At 43.2% G+C, this 16,367-nt stretch overlaps 1 protein-coding gene across 1 annotated transcript in view; it reads left to right on the forward strand.

The window, feature by feature from the left end:
* The window catches only part of TMEM132C (transmembrane protein 132C), a 276,017-nt gene that overhangs the window by 197,963 nt on the left and 61,687 nt on the right, over positions 1-16,367 (forward strand). Inside the window, exon 4 of the mRNA XM_042441367.1 lies at positions 1,203-1,386. Coding sequence (XP_042297301.1) covers positions 1,203-1,386 — 184 coding nt within the window. The remainder of the gene's footprint in view (positions 1-1,202; positions 1,387-16,367) is intronic.

Raw genomic sequence — 16,367 nt, forward strand, 5'->3', positions numbered from 1 at the left:
GGCAGGGCAAGAATTTATACAAGTAACTAAGCCTCTGGCCTCATGGGCAGAAATGTGGCCAGATAGATAGACACCCCCAGGTAGATTTAAATATCCAGCGCCAAGTGATTGCTGCATCTTTTAAGTGCCAAGAAGGAGGCTGACAATTGAAAACAAGGTCTGAAATTGGGGGGAAGCAATAGTCTGGCGGCTTCTGCTTCTACCTGCTTCCCTGGGAATGCAAGCTGAGTGCTGCTGTCTTGAAGAAAGATTCACTTCCCCACCTTTCACTTTGTTCAGGGTGATGGTTGTTAATGTCAGTTCAGGCCAAACGTTGCACAATTCCCCACAGCCTCTGGTCTGCCCAAGCTGTATTCCAAGATGAAATTGCAGCACTTTGGCTGATTTCTCCAAGGATCAAGGCTATTTTGAGATCTTATTTCTCTTTGTTCTGGGTGTTTATATTGATGTCCAAAATTGGCTATTGTGAACAGCGGAGAGCCAACGTGGTGCAATAGATCGAATGCCAGAGTCAGAGCAAGGAGACTGTCAGAAGCTGAGCCTTTCAGCTTGTCCACCTTGGCTAATAGGGACCGGTTTAATGTGCCATAGTTGATCACTTTCTTCGCTTACACCAATCAAAACAGCCGAGATGGACAAGATGACGTGTTGAAAGAAGGGAAAAACTGAGGATGCGAATTGACTCAAGGATAAATAGAAAGGTGGTTTAGGGGGAAATCAAAATGAAAACTAATGTAAGTAATAGGAAAAACAAAGTTAATTTAAAGTTTGCGGAAACAACGGTATTAAGATAAAACAAAAAAATAGAGAGAAGGAAAAAAAAGAAGAAAGTGAGTATCTGGGCAGAAGGAAGTCAGATATTTCAAGCAACACACTGCAAACCATTGCCTCTTCCTTTCCTTCTTGTCTCTGATCTAAGGCATCCCAGAGAGGCAGAACAGAGTGAGAGGGAAAGAAATTGTTGGCAACACCAGCAGTAAAAATATTAAAGGAAGTTAAAGGTAAAAAAGAAAGAAAGAAATGGCTACAATACTCCTCTGCAGAACACATCCGTTAGTTTTGTCACCCTTCTGCTGTGAATCTGAACTGAGACCTGATATGTTTGAACATTTGGCTTAGCTTTCCTTAGCACACTTTGGCTCCCACTCTGTGCTATCTAATGCCTTTTCTCTTTGTCTTCCCCAACCTTGCCTTCCTTCCAGAAATAACAACATGTTCAGTGAGGTGGTGAGACTGAACTTTGAAATAGCCAGCTTCAGCAGTCTGTCAGGGACGCAGCCGATCACTTGGCAGGTGGAATATCCCCGAAAGAGGACAACAGACACAGCCCTCTCTGAAATCTTCATTTGCCAGAAGGATCTTGTGGGAATTGTCCCCCTGGCAATGGTAAGCGATTTCATTTTCATGCATCTACAGTTGATGTTAAAATTGCTTTTAATATTGTACAGTTGGCCCTCTGTTTTCATGGGGGATCCATTCCAGATCCCCCCCCCATAAAAGTGGGTGTTTGCACTTAATTCAAGCCCCATAGGATTGAATAGGGCGCACACACCATTGTAAATAGCGGAGGTCGCCCACGCATACTCAAGGACGTGGATCTCAGATCCGCAAGTTAGGAGGGGTGACTGTATATTCTTTTTATGATGTTATTAGTATAGCAATTAGTATTCATTTGCATTGATTTACTGAGTTCCATTGATATTGTTTGGACGTGAACATTACAATTTATTTATTTGGTTATAGTCCTGACTTGAGTAGACCCATTAAACCGGTGAGAACTTGGTAAGTCAACATTTATATAAGCTGATCTCCTCTAGATGGAATTGCAGGTGTAAATCTTTGCTTCATTTACTATCTCAAACAAGAAGGAAAGATTTCAAAAGTTTTCTCTGTGGCGGCAAAATAATGAACATTTTCATGCATTTTCAACTGTTTTCATATTTCAGAGTTTCATTGCAAAAAAATGTGATTTTTTTATTTATTTGACATAGCTAAAGAATAATGTGTAGAAATCAACAAAGATTTTTAGCTCAATTCTAGTAGGAATAAATGAAGGAAGGAAGGAATGAAATAATTTCAGTCTATTTAGTTCTAAATGTAAGCCTAGGGAACTTCTTCTGAAAGTCAATGTACCTGGCCAAGAAAATTAAAAATAAAACCAGGTTTCACCCTGTTTCCAGGACATATCCTAAAATACACTTTGAAATGCCTTCTTAGTGCTGAGTGCATCTACTTCCCTGCCATGCCAAGTGAAAAGACTTGGCACAAACCATTATGCAACATGCTAATAAAATCCAGGTGGATAAAGTGCCATGGTGATTTTTTTTTACTCAAAAAATATGGGTTTTACATAAACTACATATTTTTTTCAGGAAAGTGGGAGACGGTTATTAGCTCAAGATCATACAGTGATCAGAATTTGAATTTGGGCCTTTCCAATTTAAACCCACCATTCTTACCAGTATAGTGTCTTGACTCGACTGCTATTCTGAACCAATTCTGCCAAAAGGAAGCTCTACTGGTTCCATCAATAATGGATATGACTAGATAATGTTCACTGCTTTCCCTTTGCTAGCTCTGCAGCTCCAGCCAGGCGCCTATTTCATTTATATATTTATTTCATCTTCATTTGAGAGTTAATCTCCAGCAGAGCTGATTACCTGACAATTCCCTTGTTCAGAATCACAGAGGAAGAATGTGTGTCAAGATGAAAGTTTGATGCCTGCCATCTGCTGAGAAGTCAAAATTGTTCCGCGCATTTAAAACCAAGTATTGCCAATTCTGCATGAAAACTAGGTCCCCGCATTTTTATTTTTATCAAGTACATCCCTTTAAGCCAGCTTTGGATGTGTTCAGCGCACCAGAAATCCTACAGTGGCCTAGTCTATGGTTGCAGTAGAATGAGAGGACGGCATTCTGAAATACATCAGTTCAAGACGTGTCAAGGGGAGGGAGGTTTTTTGAATGCTCCTTCCAGCAGAAATTTCCTTCTGATTAAAAATAAAATTTCATACAAAAGTGATGATTTTTTTCAGTGCGCACTCACTCTCTAAATCTGGCCCCTGGTTTGTAGAGTCGCGAACGTCATGTCCTCCAAGAAGCCTTTTCCTTCATTGGAAGGAATCTCCTCCTGCACAACTGCAGTTTCTATTACCTAAAAATAGGACCAGACCAAGACATTGATCTGCTTGAGGCTAGACAGTAAGTGGTACCCCCTAACCACCAAGGCCCCATTCCCGCTAGCTCATTTACCCTGGGTTGATCCGGTCCGGACTCGCTGAGCCGGTACCGAATCTCCCTTGAAAGAAGTTCCCACTACCCTTTACCTTGATCGATGCAATTTGCCCCTCTGAAGTTCACATTTGCAGTACCGCTTTAAAATGGAGCCTTCTTTGTTGTCAATCAAATTCATTTCCGCTTTCGTCAAAGGTGACATATCCTACAACCATTGGCCAATGGAATGGGTGCTTCCCCTGCCGGTAGTGTTCACATAGTCTGTCAACTTGTGTGTGTATACGTGTGTGTTGTGTGCCTTCAGGTCATTTCACATTCCCTCACCTTGGCATCCTCTGTTTTCCCTTCATTTCCCACCCCAGAATGCAATCTCTCCTTCTCCTCCTTTGCATCCTCTGTCTTCCCTTCGTTTCCCATCCCAGAATACAGTCTCTCTTTCTCCTCCTTTGCATCCTCTTGCTTTCCCTTCGTTTCCCATCCCAGAATGCAATCTCTCCTTCTCTTCCTTTGCATCCTCTTGCTTTCCCTCTGTTTCCCACACATATATAACACAAGCATTCACACATTGTATCAATTTGCCAAATTGAAAGGGAAACATATGTGGCACATGCATCATATTCTGTCACACACACATACACACACACACACACACACAAATAATTTTAAAAATGCCACTTGCAAAGTGAGGTGCCATGCCAGCAGCAAGCAAACGAAAGGGAAATGTAGCACAAGCATTCGCATTCTATCAATATGTATCAACCTGTAGCACAAGCATTTGCATAATCTGTCAAAAATAAAACTTGCAACAAAAGAGAGAGAGAGAAAGCTGCTTGGAAGAGGGGAGGCATGTTCTGCCCTCTCCCCTCCCTCTGATCTAAATCCTTCCCCTGAACTTCACCCGATCATGACCAGGGCCAAGTTCACATTTCCTGGCAGCAGGGAAGAAACGAGTTTTCAAAAAAGAAACAGGAAATGATCCACTTTCAGAAAATCCGCTCTAAGGGGGATTTGCCCTGGATCTGGTGTGCAAGACTCCGATCCTGATCTGTTTAAACCGGCACCAGTGGGAACTTCCCACTTTTAATCCGGGTTACAATTCGGTACAAAAGGTAGTCTGAATGGCCCCCAAGCCTCGAGTACAAACCCAACCAAGTTATTCCATTATAGGAGACTGAAATTTTTACAGCCTGTTTTCCCACATCTCTGGCAGGAAAAACAAAACAATTAAAAAAGGAAAGTAATTATTTATTTAACTCATCTGTAGTGGCTGCCTTATTCTGTCTAATGACACTGCCTGGCAGCAGAGGCGGGTGGCTTCATGCTGCCATTTTAAATTATTTTGGTGCCTTCAAGCTGGAGTTGCCAGGCCCCAGGGCACTGGTTGAATTCTTAGGGAAGTGCTATGCTTCTCTGACTCTCCTTGAGGAAACAAATCTCAGAGGTAATGAAGGAGAAAAATGTCATTTTTGTCTGTGAGGTGGTTTGGAAGTCTAGGCATTCATCTCTATCCATTCTCAGCTGGCCCCGGGACTCATTGTTATAGTGCTTGTGTAAAACTGGCATGAGAGGAGGAGAGTGAGACATGATCCAGTGGATTCATGCAGGAGATGACTATGTGAAGAAAATATTTATGGGCCTGAACAGACAGGCCAAAATAAAGCTGCTTCAGGTCATTTTGGAGGTATACTGTTTAAATGACACACGCGTCTTAAGGGGCTAGAAACTGTGCTTTAGGACTGGACCGTGGCTTTAGCACAGCTTCTGGCCTCATAGGACACATGCATCATTTAAACAGAATACCTCCAAAGTGACCTGAAGAAGCTTTATTTTGCCCTGTCTGTTTCGGCCCTATGTTATGTAGTCATTTGAGGCAAGGCAGAAAGTAGAGTATTGGAATCGTAACATATGAGCCTTCTTGATGCAGAAGCGCAAGGCCTGGGAGGGAAAATACACCCTGTGGACTGGTAGTGAGCCTTCCAGAAGTCTCAGCAGCACCATAGTGCTTGGGAACAATTGTCACATGTCTTATTAGGAAGGCCATGTGGCATGTGAAGAGTGGGAATGGCAACCACTACTGAAACCTGTTGGTGCATTTTGGTACTTGCAAAACCAGTAAAAATGGGAGTTCCTCTGTCTCTCGGACACCATACAGTGGACCTTGGTTATACGCTGGGGTTTGGTTCCAAGATCCCCCGTGAATAACAAAATCCATGGATGCTCAAGTCCCATTAAATATAATGACATAGCAAAGTGGTGTCCCTTGTAAAAAATGGAAAATCAAGGTTTGATATTTGAAATTTATACTTTTTTTGAACATTTTTAAACCGTGGATGCTTGAATTCATGTATAAGAAATCTGTGTATAAGAAGGGCCGACTGTATTAACTAGCTGGGTTTTACTCAGATTACTGTTATGCTCCTTTCTAGTCAAATGGTCCACAAGCAGTTCTTTCAACCCTTGCCTGCCTCATTCTTGTGCCAGCTAATGAACCAGTCCACAAGTCTCAGGTTCTGGCCCTAACATTGCAGAGAATGGTATGTTGCTGCCCTGTGAACGCTACTCAGAGCACCCAATTTCCATAACTTTGGGGAAGTTGCAGGAATACAAGTGGTGGCTCCCTTAGGGCTTTGCCCACAATCTGCAAGGGGACATTGCCAGTTGTAAAAACTGGACAATGAAGTCAGTTGATGGGAAGAAAATAAACTGATAAGAAATGTGGTGCCCAGAAGAAAGGTCCATGGTCACCATGGGCCACCAAAAAGACAAATCACTGAGACCAACAGCAAATCAAGCCTGATCTCAATAGAAGGCAGAATTACTCAACCAAGGCTATTGTACTTTGGAGATAGGAGAAGACATGTCTCATTGGAATAGATGGTAGTGTTGGAAAAAGTGGAAAGCAGTAGGAAAATAGGAACACCACATTGCAGATGCATTGCTTCAGTCAAGGAAACCTAGGCCCTGAGTTTGCAAGACCTGAGCAGCACAACTGATAACAGGATGGCTTGGAGGTCTCTCATTGATAGAGTTGGCATAGGTCAAAGTCAACAAGACAGAAAGTAACATCAGTAACTATTCACCAATTGGCAGGGGGGCTAAGGTATGCAACAGGTCTGATCTCGTTCTCTCACTCTCTCACACACACATTATCCAAGTGTGGTGTTGCCACTCCTTATTATGCAAAGTGTGTGTGTATCCATATCTATCTATTACCCTTCTACCTGCCCGCCTTTCATATACAAGACTGCCTCATCTCCAGTCTGATGTGATACAGTTCATTTTATCTCCGCATCAGTGACATGGCAAGCTGCCCATTAACCAAGTAAGCCTTTTTCTCTGTTTAGCTCAGTTTCTACTCCTCTGGCTGGAAGTAGCTTTCCAAACGGTCAGCTGGAGAAGTATCTCACCCATTACATGCCATCCAAAATCCTTTTAGATGGAGATGCCAGGACTGAACTTATGGTCTCTTTCCTTAAGATTCTTCCACGTCATCTCCACTTTGTTTTCTGCTTGCTTGGGTGTTAAAAAGAATATGCCAACAGAATTAGTTAGAGCTCTTGTGCCTCGCCTTTGTGTATCCCGAAGCAGCTTGGATTTCTTTTATATGAAACTGAAATCGGTCATCTAGCACAATGGGTCTGCTCTACAGATCAGTTGGACTTCAGCTACAAAAAGACAAGTCCAGCATGGTTAGGAATTGCTGAAGTCCAAAATACCTGGAAAGCAAAGGTTAGTGGAAGCCTGAGAGCGGAAGCACTGAAATGCTACTGTGCATTTTCATGGATTGTGCCTTACACTGCAGCAACAACCCCCAGCACCTCTTAGAATTCCTTGCCTTTTTTCATTGGTCAGGTTTCCTATTCTCTTGCAAATGCACTCAATTCTTGGCTGCCATATACTATCCTGCCAGTTCTGGTGTGAAATATTCCCTCGCCTTCCTCCTCTTCTGGCAGGCGAAGGCAGCAACTGTGGGCGCATATGGTGGCTGCAGTACTTGGCAGCCATAGGACTGAAAAGCATCGCTCTGTTTGCAAGCAGCAGCATCTGGGCACAGGAGTCGGCTGGCTGGGCTTGAAGCTGCCTGGTTGCAAAGTTTCTCTAAGACTGTCTGCTCATGCTGCCATGGCAGCTGTAAGGTTGCCCACGGGAGTTCTGTTGACCACAGTCTAGCTTACAGAATCACTGTCTTTTTGGATAGGAACTAAAGCTTAAGTATCATTTTACCTCTTGGTTGTCAAATTACAGCTGGAGAGTACTGCATAAATCTTCTTCAAGGAAGATCAAGATCAACTCCCAGTCCGAGGGAAGAGCTAAGTAACCAGTTATTAGAATTCCCTTCAACATTGAATCCAAAAGACAAAACAAAAACCTTGCACCATTTAAAAATCAGAAATTACAAACTGGCTGTCATTAACTCATCTGCCAGCCCCTGTCTCTGCTCCTACCATTGGCTGGGCTACTGTGGTGTCATGGAAGATAAGTGAGGCCCAGTACAGATTGGCACTTTGTGCCAGTCTGGGGTTGATTTTAGGGTTTTGTAGGGCTGGGCGTCCACACGTGCCCAGCCCTACAATTGCTGTGCTGGTGCCATGGTTGTGTGTGCCCATCCATACGGGGCGCACAATGATGGCGTCCGCACGGTGCAGCATGGCACCCAAACATTGTGTGTGAGTGCGCCAAGGGAGCGGGTTCTTTTTAAGCTGTTTGGTTGGCGTGGTCTCTATCCAGGGCCTCCTTTCTGCCCATCTGTATCCCTGCTGAATTTTCAAGCTGAGATCCTAGTCTGTGGTTGTGTAACATAAATTGATGCCAATGTAGCTATGCTGGTATTCCACCATGCCAGAGCTATACAAGATCACATCATTGTACAACCAGTTACATGAAAGGCAGCTACACCACTTGCTCACCTGTTGTCTAATAGTTACACTGCTTGTGTCACCTAGATTGTAATGGCCACCCTTTCACAATGTGCCTAGAAAGCACAACCCCTTGTATTTACAACTGGTGTAAGTCACTAATAGCATTCCAGGTTCTAACTGCTGGGGATGGGAATGGCCAGTGGGAACACCAGTAACACTATCCTAGCAAGGGTATTCATAGAATCAGAGAATCATACAGTTGGAAGAGACCGCAAGGGCCATCCAGTCCAACCCCCCTGCCATGCAGGAAATTTCAATCAAAGCATCCCCGACAGATGGCCATCCAGCCTCTGTTTAAAGACCTCCACTACACTCCGATGGAGTTTGCTCCACTGTCAAACAGGCCTTACTATCAGGAAGTTCCTTTCCTGGGGCACAACAACTGGGAAGGCTTTCTACTTTGTTGAAACATAATATACTTGAGGTGCTTGTAGCACAGCATGTCCAGAGATACTAAGTCACAGGCAGGCTGCAGTAGGGAGTGTGTGTATGTGTGTGTGTGTTGTGTGCCTTCAAGTCATTTATGACTTATGGTGGCCCTAAGGTGAACTTATCACAGGAGGGGTTTGGAAAAATTATTCAGAGGAGGTTTGCCATTGCCATCCTCTGAGACTGAGAGAGTGACGTGCCCAAGATCGCCCAATGGGTTTTCATGGCCAAACAGGGATTTGAACTCTGTTCTCCAGAGCAAAGATATGTTAGATAACTTTGTTTTCCTTTGCAGAGAATAGGGCAGGTTTGCCTCTAATTTGTACAAAGAATGTATCTCTCACACCTGTGAAGGACAGGAATATTTCATGGGCAGAAACCCAACCACCTTCTCTTCTCTTCTCTTTTATCCCCCTCATGGCCATTCCAAAAGCTAAGCTGTTGAGAGCAGCAAGCCAATATTCATAACAGGACAAATATCCTCAATGATACGAATTTGTCTAAATAATGAATTGCAAACTGAAAACCTTGGCTGGGCAAAATATTATGAGTGTGAGATGTAAAAGTGAAGGCAAAATGCTTTTACAGAGTGTTGTTGTTTTTATTTATTTTTTAAAAAAAGAAAAAAGAAAACATATATACATATTTTAATCCTTGGGGATAATTCCTTTTCTCACCGAAGCATAGCAAAAACTCCAGTGGATTTGTCATCCTACCTTCACTTGTTGCTTTCCATGATGGTAAAGCAGTTTCCTCATTAGGGAGTTGGATTTTTATTGTTGGTTTCGTTGTTGTTGCTGTTACTTGAAACCTCATTCATTAATACTTGGCGAAATCAAAATTTCTCAGTGGTCCATCATCAATGTGTAAGGCATTTGGAAATTTATCAGAAGCAAGCGTTACATTTCTGGGCTGTGTTTTTATCCTCATCTCACAAAGAAAGGAAATCTTGCCAGAAGAAGCATGGGTTCAAATTGCAGCGTGCAATTCCTAATATCAAGGCTGCAAACCACTTCTCTGTATACGCTTTTTTTTTTAAATTCAGCATTTATGCTAAATGCTTGAATATTTGCTGAACAGGTCAAAGGCTTTCATGGCCAGCATCCATAGTTTGTTGTGGGTTTTTCAGGCTCTGTGGCCATATTCTAGAAGAGTTTATTCCTGACGTTTCGCCAGCATCTGTGGCTGGCATCTTCAGAAAATGCTGGCACGGAAGAGGTGGGGTATATATAGACTGCTGACTTAGGTTAATTCTGTGAAGATGCCAGCCACAGCTGCTGGGCGACGTCAGGAAACTCCTTCTAGAATATGGCCACAGAGCGAAAAACCCACAACAACATTTGCTGAACACTGTCAAAGTGAAACTGAAAATTTGATGCCAATATTGGTCACGTTATGCAATGGTACTTCATCTGGTCAATAGTTGATCATTATCTATTGTAGGGAACTTGTATATTAATTGATGCGCAATAATCTTCAAAAACAGCAGGACTGCTGACATGCAAATGTATTTAGTATTAGGTACCTTTTGTTTAATGGTTAACAATGGGTATTAAATGATGTTTGTTAGCAGGCCATTCTTTTGTATCCGCTGTTTGTGACATGTGGCAAAGGAAGATTTAACATCTTAATATGTTTAGCAAGCAGCAGCACCGCAGTACTGGTATGTTTGGCAATTGGCAACTTGGGGCGAGATTTTTAACTTCTATTTGCTTGACAAACCACAAAGACGCCCAAAATCTAAACTGTTCACGTTGTGAATTTTTCAGCTAAAGGTAATAAATCATATTCTTGAGAATGTGCAACTTTGGGGTTTTCGGAGCTATCGTCAAACAAGGCTAGCAGAGCTTAAATGTAAAGACTTGCAAGTAATGGCATTGCCAATAACGATTTATAGCTTTGGTAACAAGATGTGGCAATGCACTTTTTAAAGTACACAATGAGCAGGACAAAGTTAACTTATGGTGTAAGAAGTTACATTTTGCACTTGCTTTTCAAGAGCATTTTGACGTATGCTTTCCAAGTTTTATTCTTTTCTCTCATTAATAATGTATTTTTAAAATAAGTTTTTATAATATTTAAGGCAATGAAAAGGAGCATGTAATGACCAAAATGAGGAGTTATTGTTAAGCATTGTACAAAAGTAATGGCACCAATTACTTCCAAAACCTACAGTGAAAGATGGGAAGACATTACTTTTCATAGAACCAGAAAGTCGACCCCTTGATGTTGCCCCTTTTGCGGACAACCCCCCACTAACAGCAGACTTGCCCCTGGAGTACATAGTATACGGGCTCACAGAAAAGGAGGTGAGACGCCGCCCTGTTCTTCCTCACAGAGGCCCGCAGCAACCAAACCGCATGGTCTCCAGAGCCCTAAAGCAGGTTCTTTTTAGGGTGCAGGCGAGAAGTCATTGCTGGCCGCACACACTGATGATGCATGCGCAGCATGGCACTGTTTGGATGCGGCGCCATGCATATGTCGTCATGGTGGCCCCCAAATGGATGTCTTTGCGTGCAGATGCCCACTCTCCCGAGCCTAAACGGCCAGGCCCCATGATGGCACTTAAAAAGAACCTTCTACTACATTATAGGCCAAATCCTGCATAAGCAAAAGGTCTTTGCCTGCCAGTGCATTGGAACTAGACAGGGGACCTGTTGGTGAATTACACAAGTTGGGAGCAGCCACTGAGCAGGTTCTCTCTTTGCCCTTACCAACCACACCTCCCCTTTGGGGGCCACTTTGAGTGTGGCACAAGGGCAAGGACCTGCCTACTTCTATGTGCAGGAAAAGAAGATCACCTGCTACAGATACTGCTGATCAGTTATCTTATGGGGAGGAGACATGCATTTAACAGCATGTTCTAGAAACTTTCCTGGTATTGATGCCAAGTTGACTTGCTTGCAGTTACTCACATTTCCCCCCTTTCGAAGGTAGGGACAACATCTGCCTCCAGTCTGCCAGGATCTTTCTGAATCTCCAAGCATCTCAAAGATGATTGACAGTGGCTCTGAGATTGCATCTGCCAGTTTCTTATACACCTGGATACAGTTCATCCAGTGCGGAGACTGAATTCATTTAGAGTAGTTAGGTGTGGCTTACTTCCTCTTTACCCATTCTTGGCTGCAGTCCCCTTAACTGCATCATTTGCTTTTAAAAAAAAACGTCAAGCTCTAAGTGAAAGATATTGAAGTGCACGTCAAATTCTGCACCTTGAAACCTGTTGTTAAAGCCAAGTTCTTGCTACTCCGACCAGCATTGGAGGGGGGGAAAGAACATGTTGCATTAATAAAAAAATAAACCAGCTGCTCGTTGTTGAGTGCTGTCACGCTACAGTTGTCAGCAGCCATAATGGACACACTGGAGAGAATGGAAACTGGGTAAATGAAATGGAAACGAAAGGATTGGCAGACAGTTAATTTAATCTGGGCTCGACAATGCTGGTTTACTTCCCATTCCCCCTCCCGGTTTTATCAGCGTTGTGTCCTTCTGCAGGATTTGTTACCTCCCCGACAATAATAAATGCTCTTACATTGCAATTTATTACCCTTGTAAGCCTCTGAAATCCCCTATAGTGAAAAATGGTTACACTGCAGTTTGTATGAGTTGATGTCTACTGAATACTGAGAGCGTCAGTATTGGCATTAGATAGTGGGCCTATTGTCTTCCCAATAGATTGTAGCACAATGGGGATTCGCTATTTTTTGCAGGAATACCGGGTGAATACAAATGACCTTTGCCACATGGTATGGCTGGGCTTTAATGCAGAGCGAAATGAGATGAAGGAAGGACTGTACCACTTCATGCTGCGCATTTCCATATATATATAATATCTATATATATATATATATAGATATATATATATGGGGCCCAATCAGACATGCCAAAATAAGCTGTTTCGGGTCACTTGGAAGTATGCTGTTTAAATGCTGCATGTGTCCTAAGAGGCCAGAGCTGTGCCAAAGCCAGGCTCCAGTCCTAGGACGGGAACGCACCTTTGGGGCAGCTTCTGGCCTCTTATGCATGTGTCATTAAAACAGCATACCTCCAAAGTGACTTGAAACAGCTTTATTTGGCCTGTCTGTTAGGCCCAGGTTTTACATAACCCTTTCCCTGCTGTGCTGGCTTTCTATTTAGAGACGTTGAGGCCAAAAATGTTGTTGTTGTTGTTTTGTAAAAAAGAAAACGTAGCAATCTCCCATGCACTGAGAGTCAGACCACTGGTCCTATCTACCCCGATAATGTAAATTCCATCTAGCGGAAAGGCTCTCAGGATTTGTTGGTTTGTTAGTAAAATGTCTTGCCGTCCTCCTGAATAGGATACAGGACAGCTCACACATGAATCAAAATATGCTACATGATTTAATAATAAAATGGTAGGCACTATTAGAACAGAACTGGCTGTATCTATGAAGATAGTGTTCTAGATCAAGGGAAGTAATAGTGCCACTCTATTCTGTTCTGGTCAGGCCCCACCTGGAATACCATTGTGTCCAGTTCTGGGCACCACAAATCAAAAAGGATGCTGAGAAGCTGGAGCATGTCAAAAGGAGGGTGACTAAAATGGTGAAGGGTCTGGAAACTATGTCCTATAAGAGAGACTGGGGACTGTGGTTTTGCCTGGAGAAGAGAAGGTTAAGAGGTGATATGAGAGCCCTGTTTAAGTGTTTGAAGGGTTGTCATGTTGAGGATGGAGCTTGTTTTCTACTGCTCCAGAGAATAGAACCTGGAGCAATGGATTCAAAATACAGGGAAAGACAGAGGCTGGATGGCAATCTGTCAGGGGTGCTTTGATTGTGAAGCAAGTGTTTTTTCTTCTGATCTAGAAACTAGAACGTGAAACAATGGATGCAAGCTACAAGAAAAGAGACTCTAACTTAACATTAGGAGGAACTTCCTGATAGTAAGAGCTCTTCAACAGTGGAAGACACTCCCTTGGATAGTGGTGGAGTCTCCTTCTTTGGGGGTCTTTAAACAGAGGCTGGATGGCCATCTGTTGGGGATGTTTTGATTGAGAGTTCCTGCATGGCAGACTGGAGTTGGACTGGATGGCCCTTGGGGTCTCTTCCAACTCTACGATTCTATGATTCTATGAAAAGCTGTAAAGTTTTTCCAACGTTACTAGCTTTCTGTCTGTGAAGTATTCAGCCAGATTGTAAGGAACTTTAGATTGTCTTCAGACAATCTGTTTGAAAACCGCTGCCATTGACTGGATTGGGGTGTTTTGGAAATCTCATCTACAGCTCGATCCATAAAGTAAACATTTTGGTTTTTTAAAGAAATCTTGTAGAGAACAAGAACAAATAGATACACAAAATGTCAATTTTTCCCCCTCTCTCTCTCCTTCCCCCACAATTCCGTCGCTTTTGCTGACATTTTTACGACTGCTTTGCCATCACACTTCCCTTGCCTGTGTGACTGAGTGCCTGCGTTATTACTAGTGCTTATCAAAAATTAAAGACGGGCCTCCAAAATGAGGCAAGAGCTGGTAGTAATGTCTCCCTACAGAGTTGCAAAATGGACTAAATTAAACAGGACGGGGGGTTTGGCAAGGAGCTGGGATATGCAGCTTTCAGACAGCTTTCATTCCCCTCCATCACCACCAAAAAAGGGATTTTGAAAACAGAATCCACAAATACGCGCCCAAGTGCCCAGGCACCAGTCTGTGGCCTCTCGTACTAAAATATTGAAGAGCTGGAGAAACCTTTGGACAATAGATTCCACCCATAATGAGAGGAAAGCCATCCTGTTAATCTACACAGATAAAACCAGCCAGGAACCATCTGACGCAATGGTGGAAATAACAGACGTGCGGTGCAGCTTCAGCTTATTTTAAAATATTTATTTAACAACACTCTTGCCTGGAAGTGTTCAAGTGCATAAAAGCATTGTACAGAAAAAAATACGGAAGAAAGAATAAGAAGCGTATACGGAATTAAGGGCCATTGCTTCTCATCCACACACATCTTGGAGATCAGAAGCTACCATATATCAAAGAAGGGAAGGTTAAGCGGTGCTGTGATAGCCCTGTTTAAATATTTGAAGGGATGTCATATTGAGGATAGGGAATGCTTATTTTCTGCGGCTCCAGTGAATAGGACCCGGAACAATGTATTCAAACTAAAAGAAAAGAAATTCCACCTAAATGTTAGGAAGAGCTTCCTGCTGCTAAGAGCTGTTTGACAGTGGAAAGGGCGGCTTTGGAGTGTGCTGATGTCTCCTCGTTTGGAGATCTTTAAACAATGCTGGATGGTCATCTACTGGAGGTGCTTTGATTGTGATTTCCTGAATAGCAAGAGGTTTTACTGGATGGCCCTTCGCATCTCTTCCAATGCTAGGATTCTGTGATTCTGATTCTATTATCAAACCAAGACTATTGCTCCATCTAATTCAATATTGTCTGCATTGACTGGTAGCCAGGTTCAGCCTAGGCCCTTTTGCTTCAGGTGACCAGATGTCCTCCTTCTCCCGGACAAGACCTACATTTTAACCTTTCATCTGGACTATCCAGGAGGAATTGCAAAATGGGATTTTCACAAGTACTGGCCAGAGCCTGGTAGTGTATCTTCGGCGCGTTACAAACGCGCACAAAGTACGCACTCTGCGTGTACTAGGGTTAGAAAGGGGCATGCTAGGGTTAGGAAGGGTCTTACCTTCCTAACCGTCCCTGTCTCTAGTACGCACGGAGCGCGTAGTAAATGGTGGCGCCCATCCACACAGGGGCCACCATCTTTACGTCTCAGACACACAGCGTCCAGATGTGGCACGACGGAAGTGATGCTGTGCATGCGCACCTCGTGCCTCCACTTCCAGGTGCCAAGAAGAAGCGCCCCAGAGGCCAGGCTCACGGTCTGGCCTCTGGGGCTTCTCGGCGCAGCTAATGACGGCGGTGGCAGACCGCCCGCTTTAGGGCGGGCTGTAACGCGCCTTCCTGACTCACAGTGGTTCCTCACTTTTTCCGCCCAGCTTTGCTCCCACTGTTATAGATAAAGCCAATTTCAAATATGGGTTCTTGAACAGAATAGTAAACAAACAAGAGAAGACCCAGTTTGATAAATAATAGTTTATTGCTAGCAAAATATCAGTTTAGAATTGCCATCCTAATCAATATCTAAGACCCAGAGTAAAAGTAAAGCCTTCCTTTGATAGGCCGCAAACAAAGAAACTCTGTGTCAAATTCTATTGGGTACAGAAATTCACTCAATAAAAATTTCATGCAATCAGAATACAAATTCCTACATACATTAAAACTCGATTAATATGCATTAGAACCCCTATGTCACATTCCATCTTTTCTCTTATCAATCTTGTTATTACCAAAGGGCTCCATATATCACTCTCAACCTTGTACTTAGTCTACACATCCCTATCAATTTCCCTTATTTTGACTCTAAGCAGAACCAGCACTATCAGACATCCTTCAAAGATGTCACTCTGCCCTCTTTATTCATCTTGTTAGAATCCCTGCTTCAGCAAACCTTTTACTGAGGCTAAGTTCACCTTTTGGGCCTCTTTTCTACTATCCATTTAGGGGAACTAGATATTGGTTATATTAATAAAAAATTGAATATTGCTATATGCCATCACAGCACCACAAAGCAAGGTTGGCATAAGCACTGGAGTGATAGATCAGTGTACAGGTGATACCTTACTCCAAAACTCCACGGACAACCTCTCCCAGCAGTTTCATATAGATGAGAAATAGCATAGGGGCAAGACTGAACCCTGAGGGACCCCACGGGCCAATGGCCAACGTGTTGAGCAGAAATTCCCCAGCATCAGCTT

This window comes from Sceloporus undulatus, chromosome 10 (genome assembly GCF_019175285.1).
Source record: "Sceloporus undulatus isolate JIND9_A2432 ecotype Alabama chromosome 10, SceUnd_v1.1, whole genome shotgun sequence".
NCBI lineage: Eukaryota > Metazoa > Chordata > Lepidosauria > Squamata > Phrynosomatidae > Sceloporus > Sceloporus undulatus.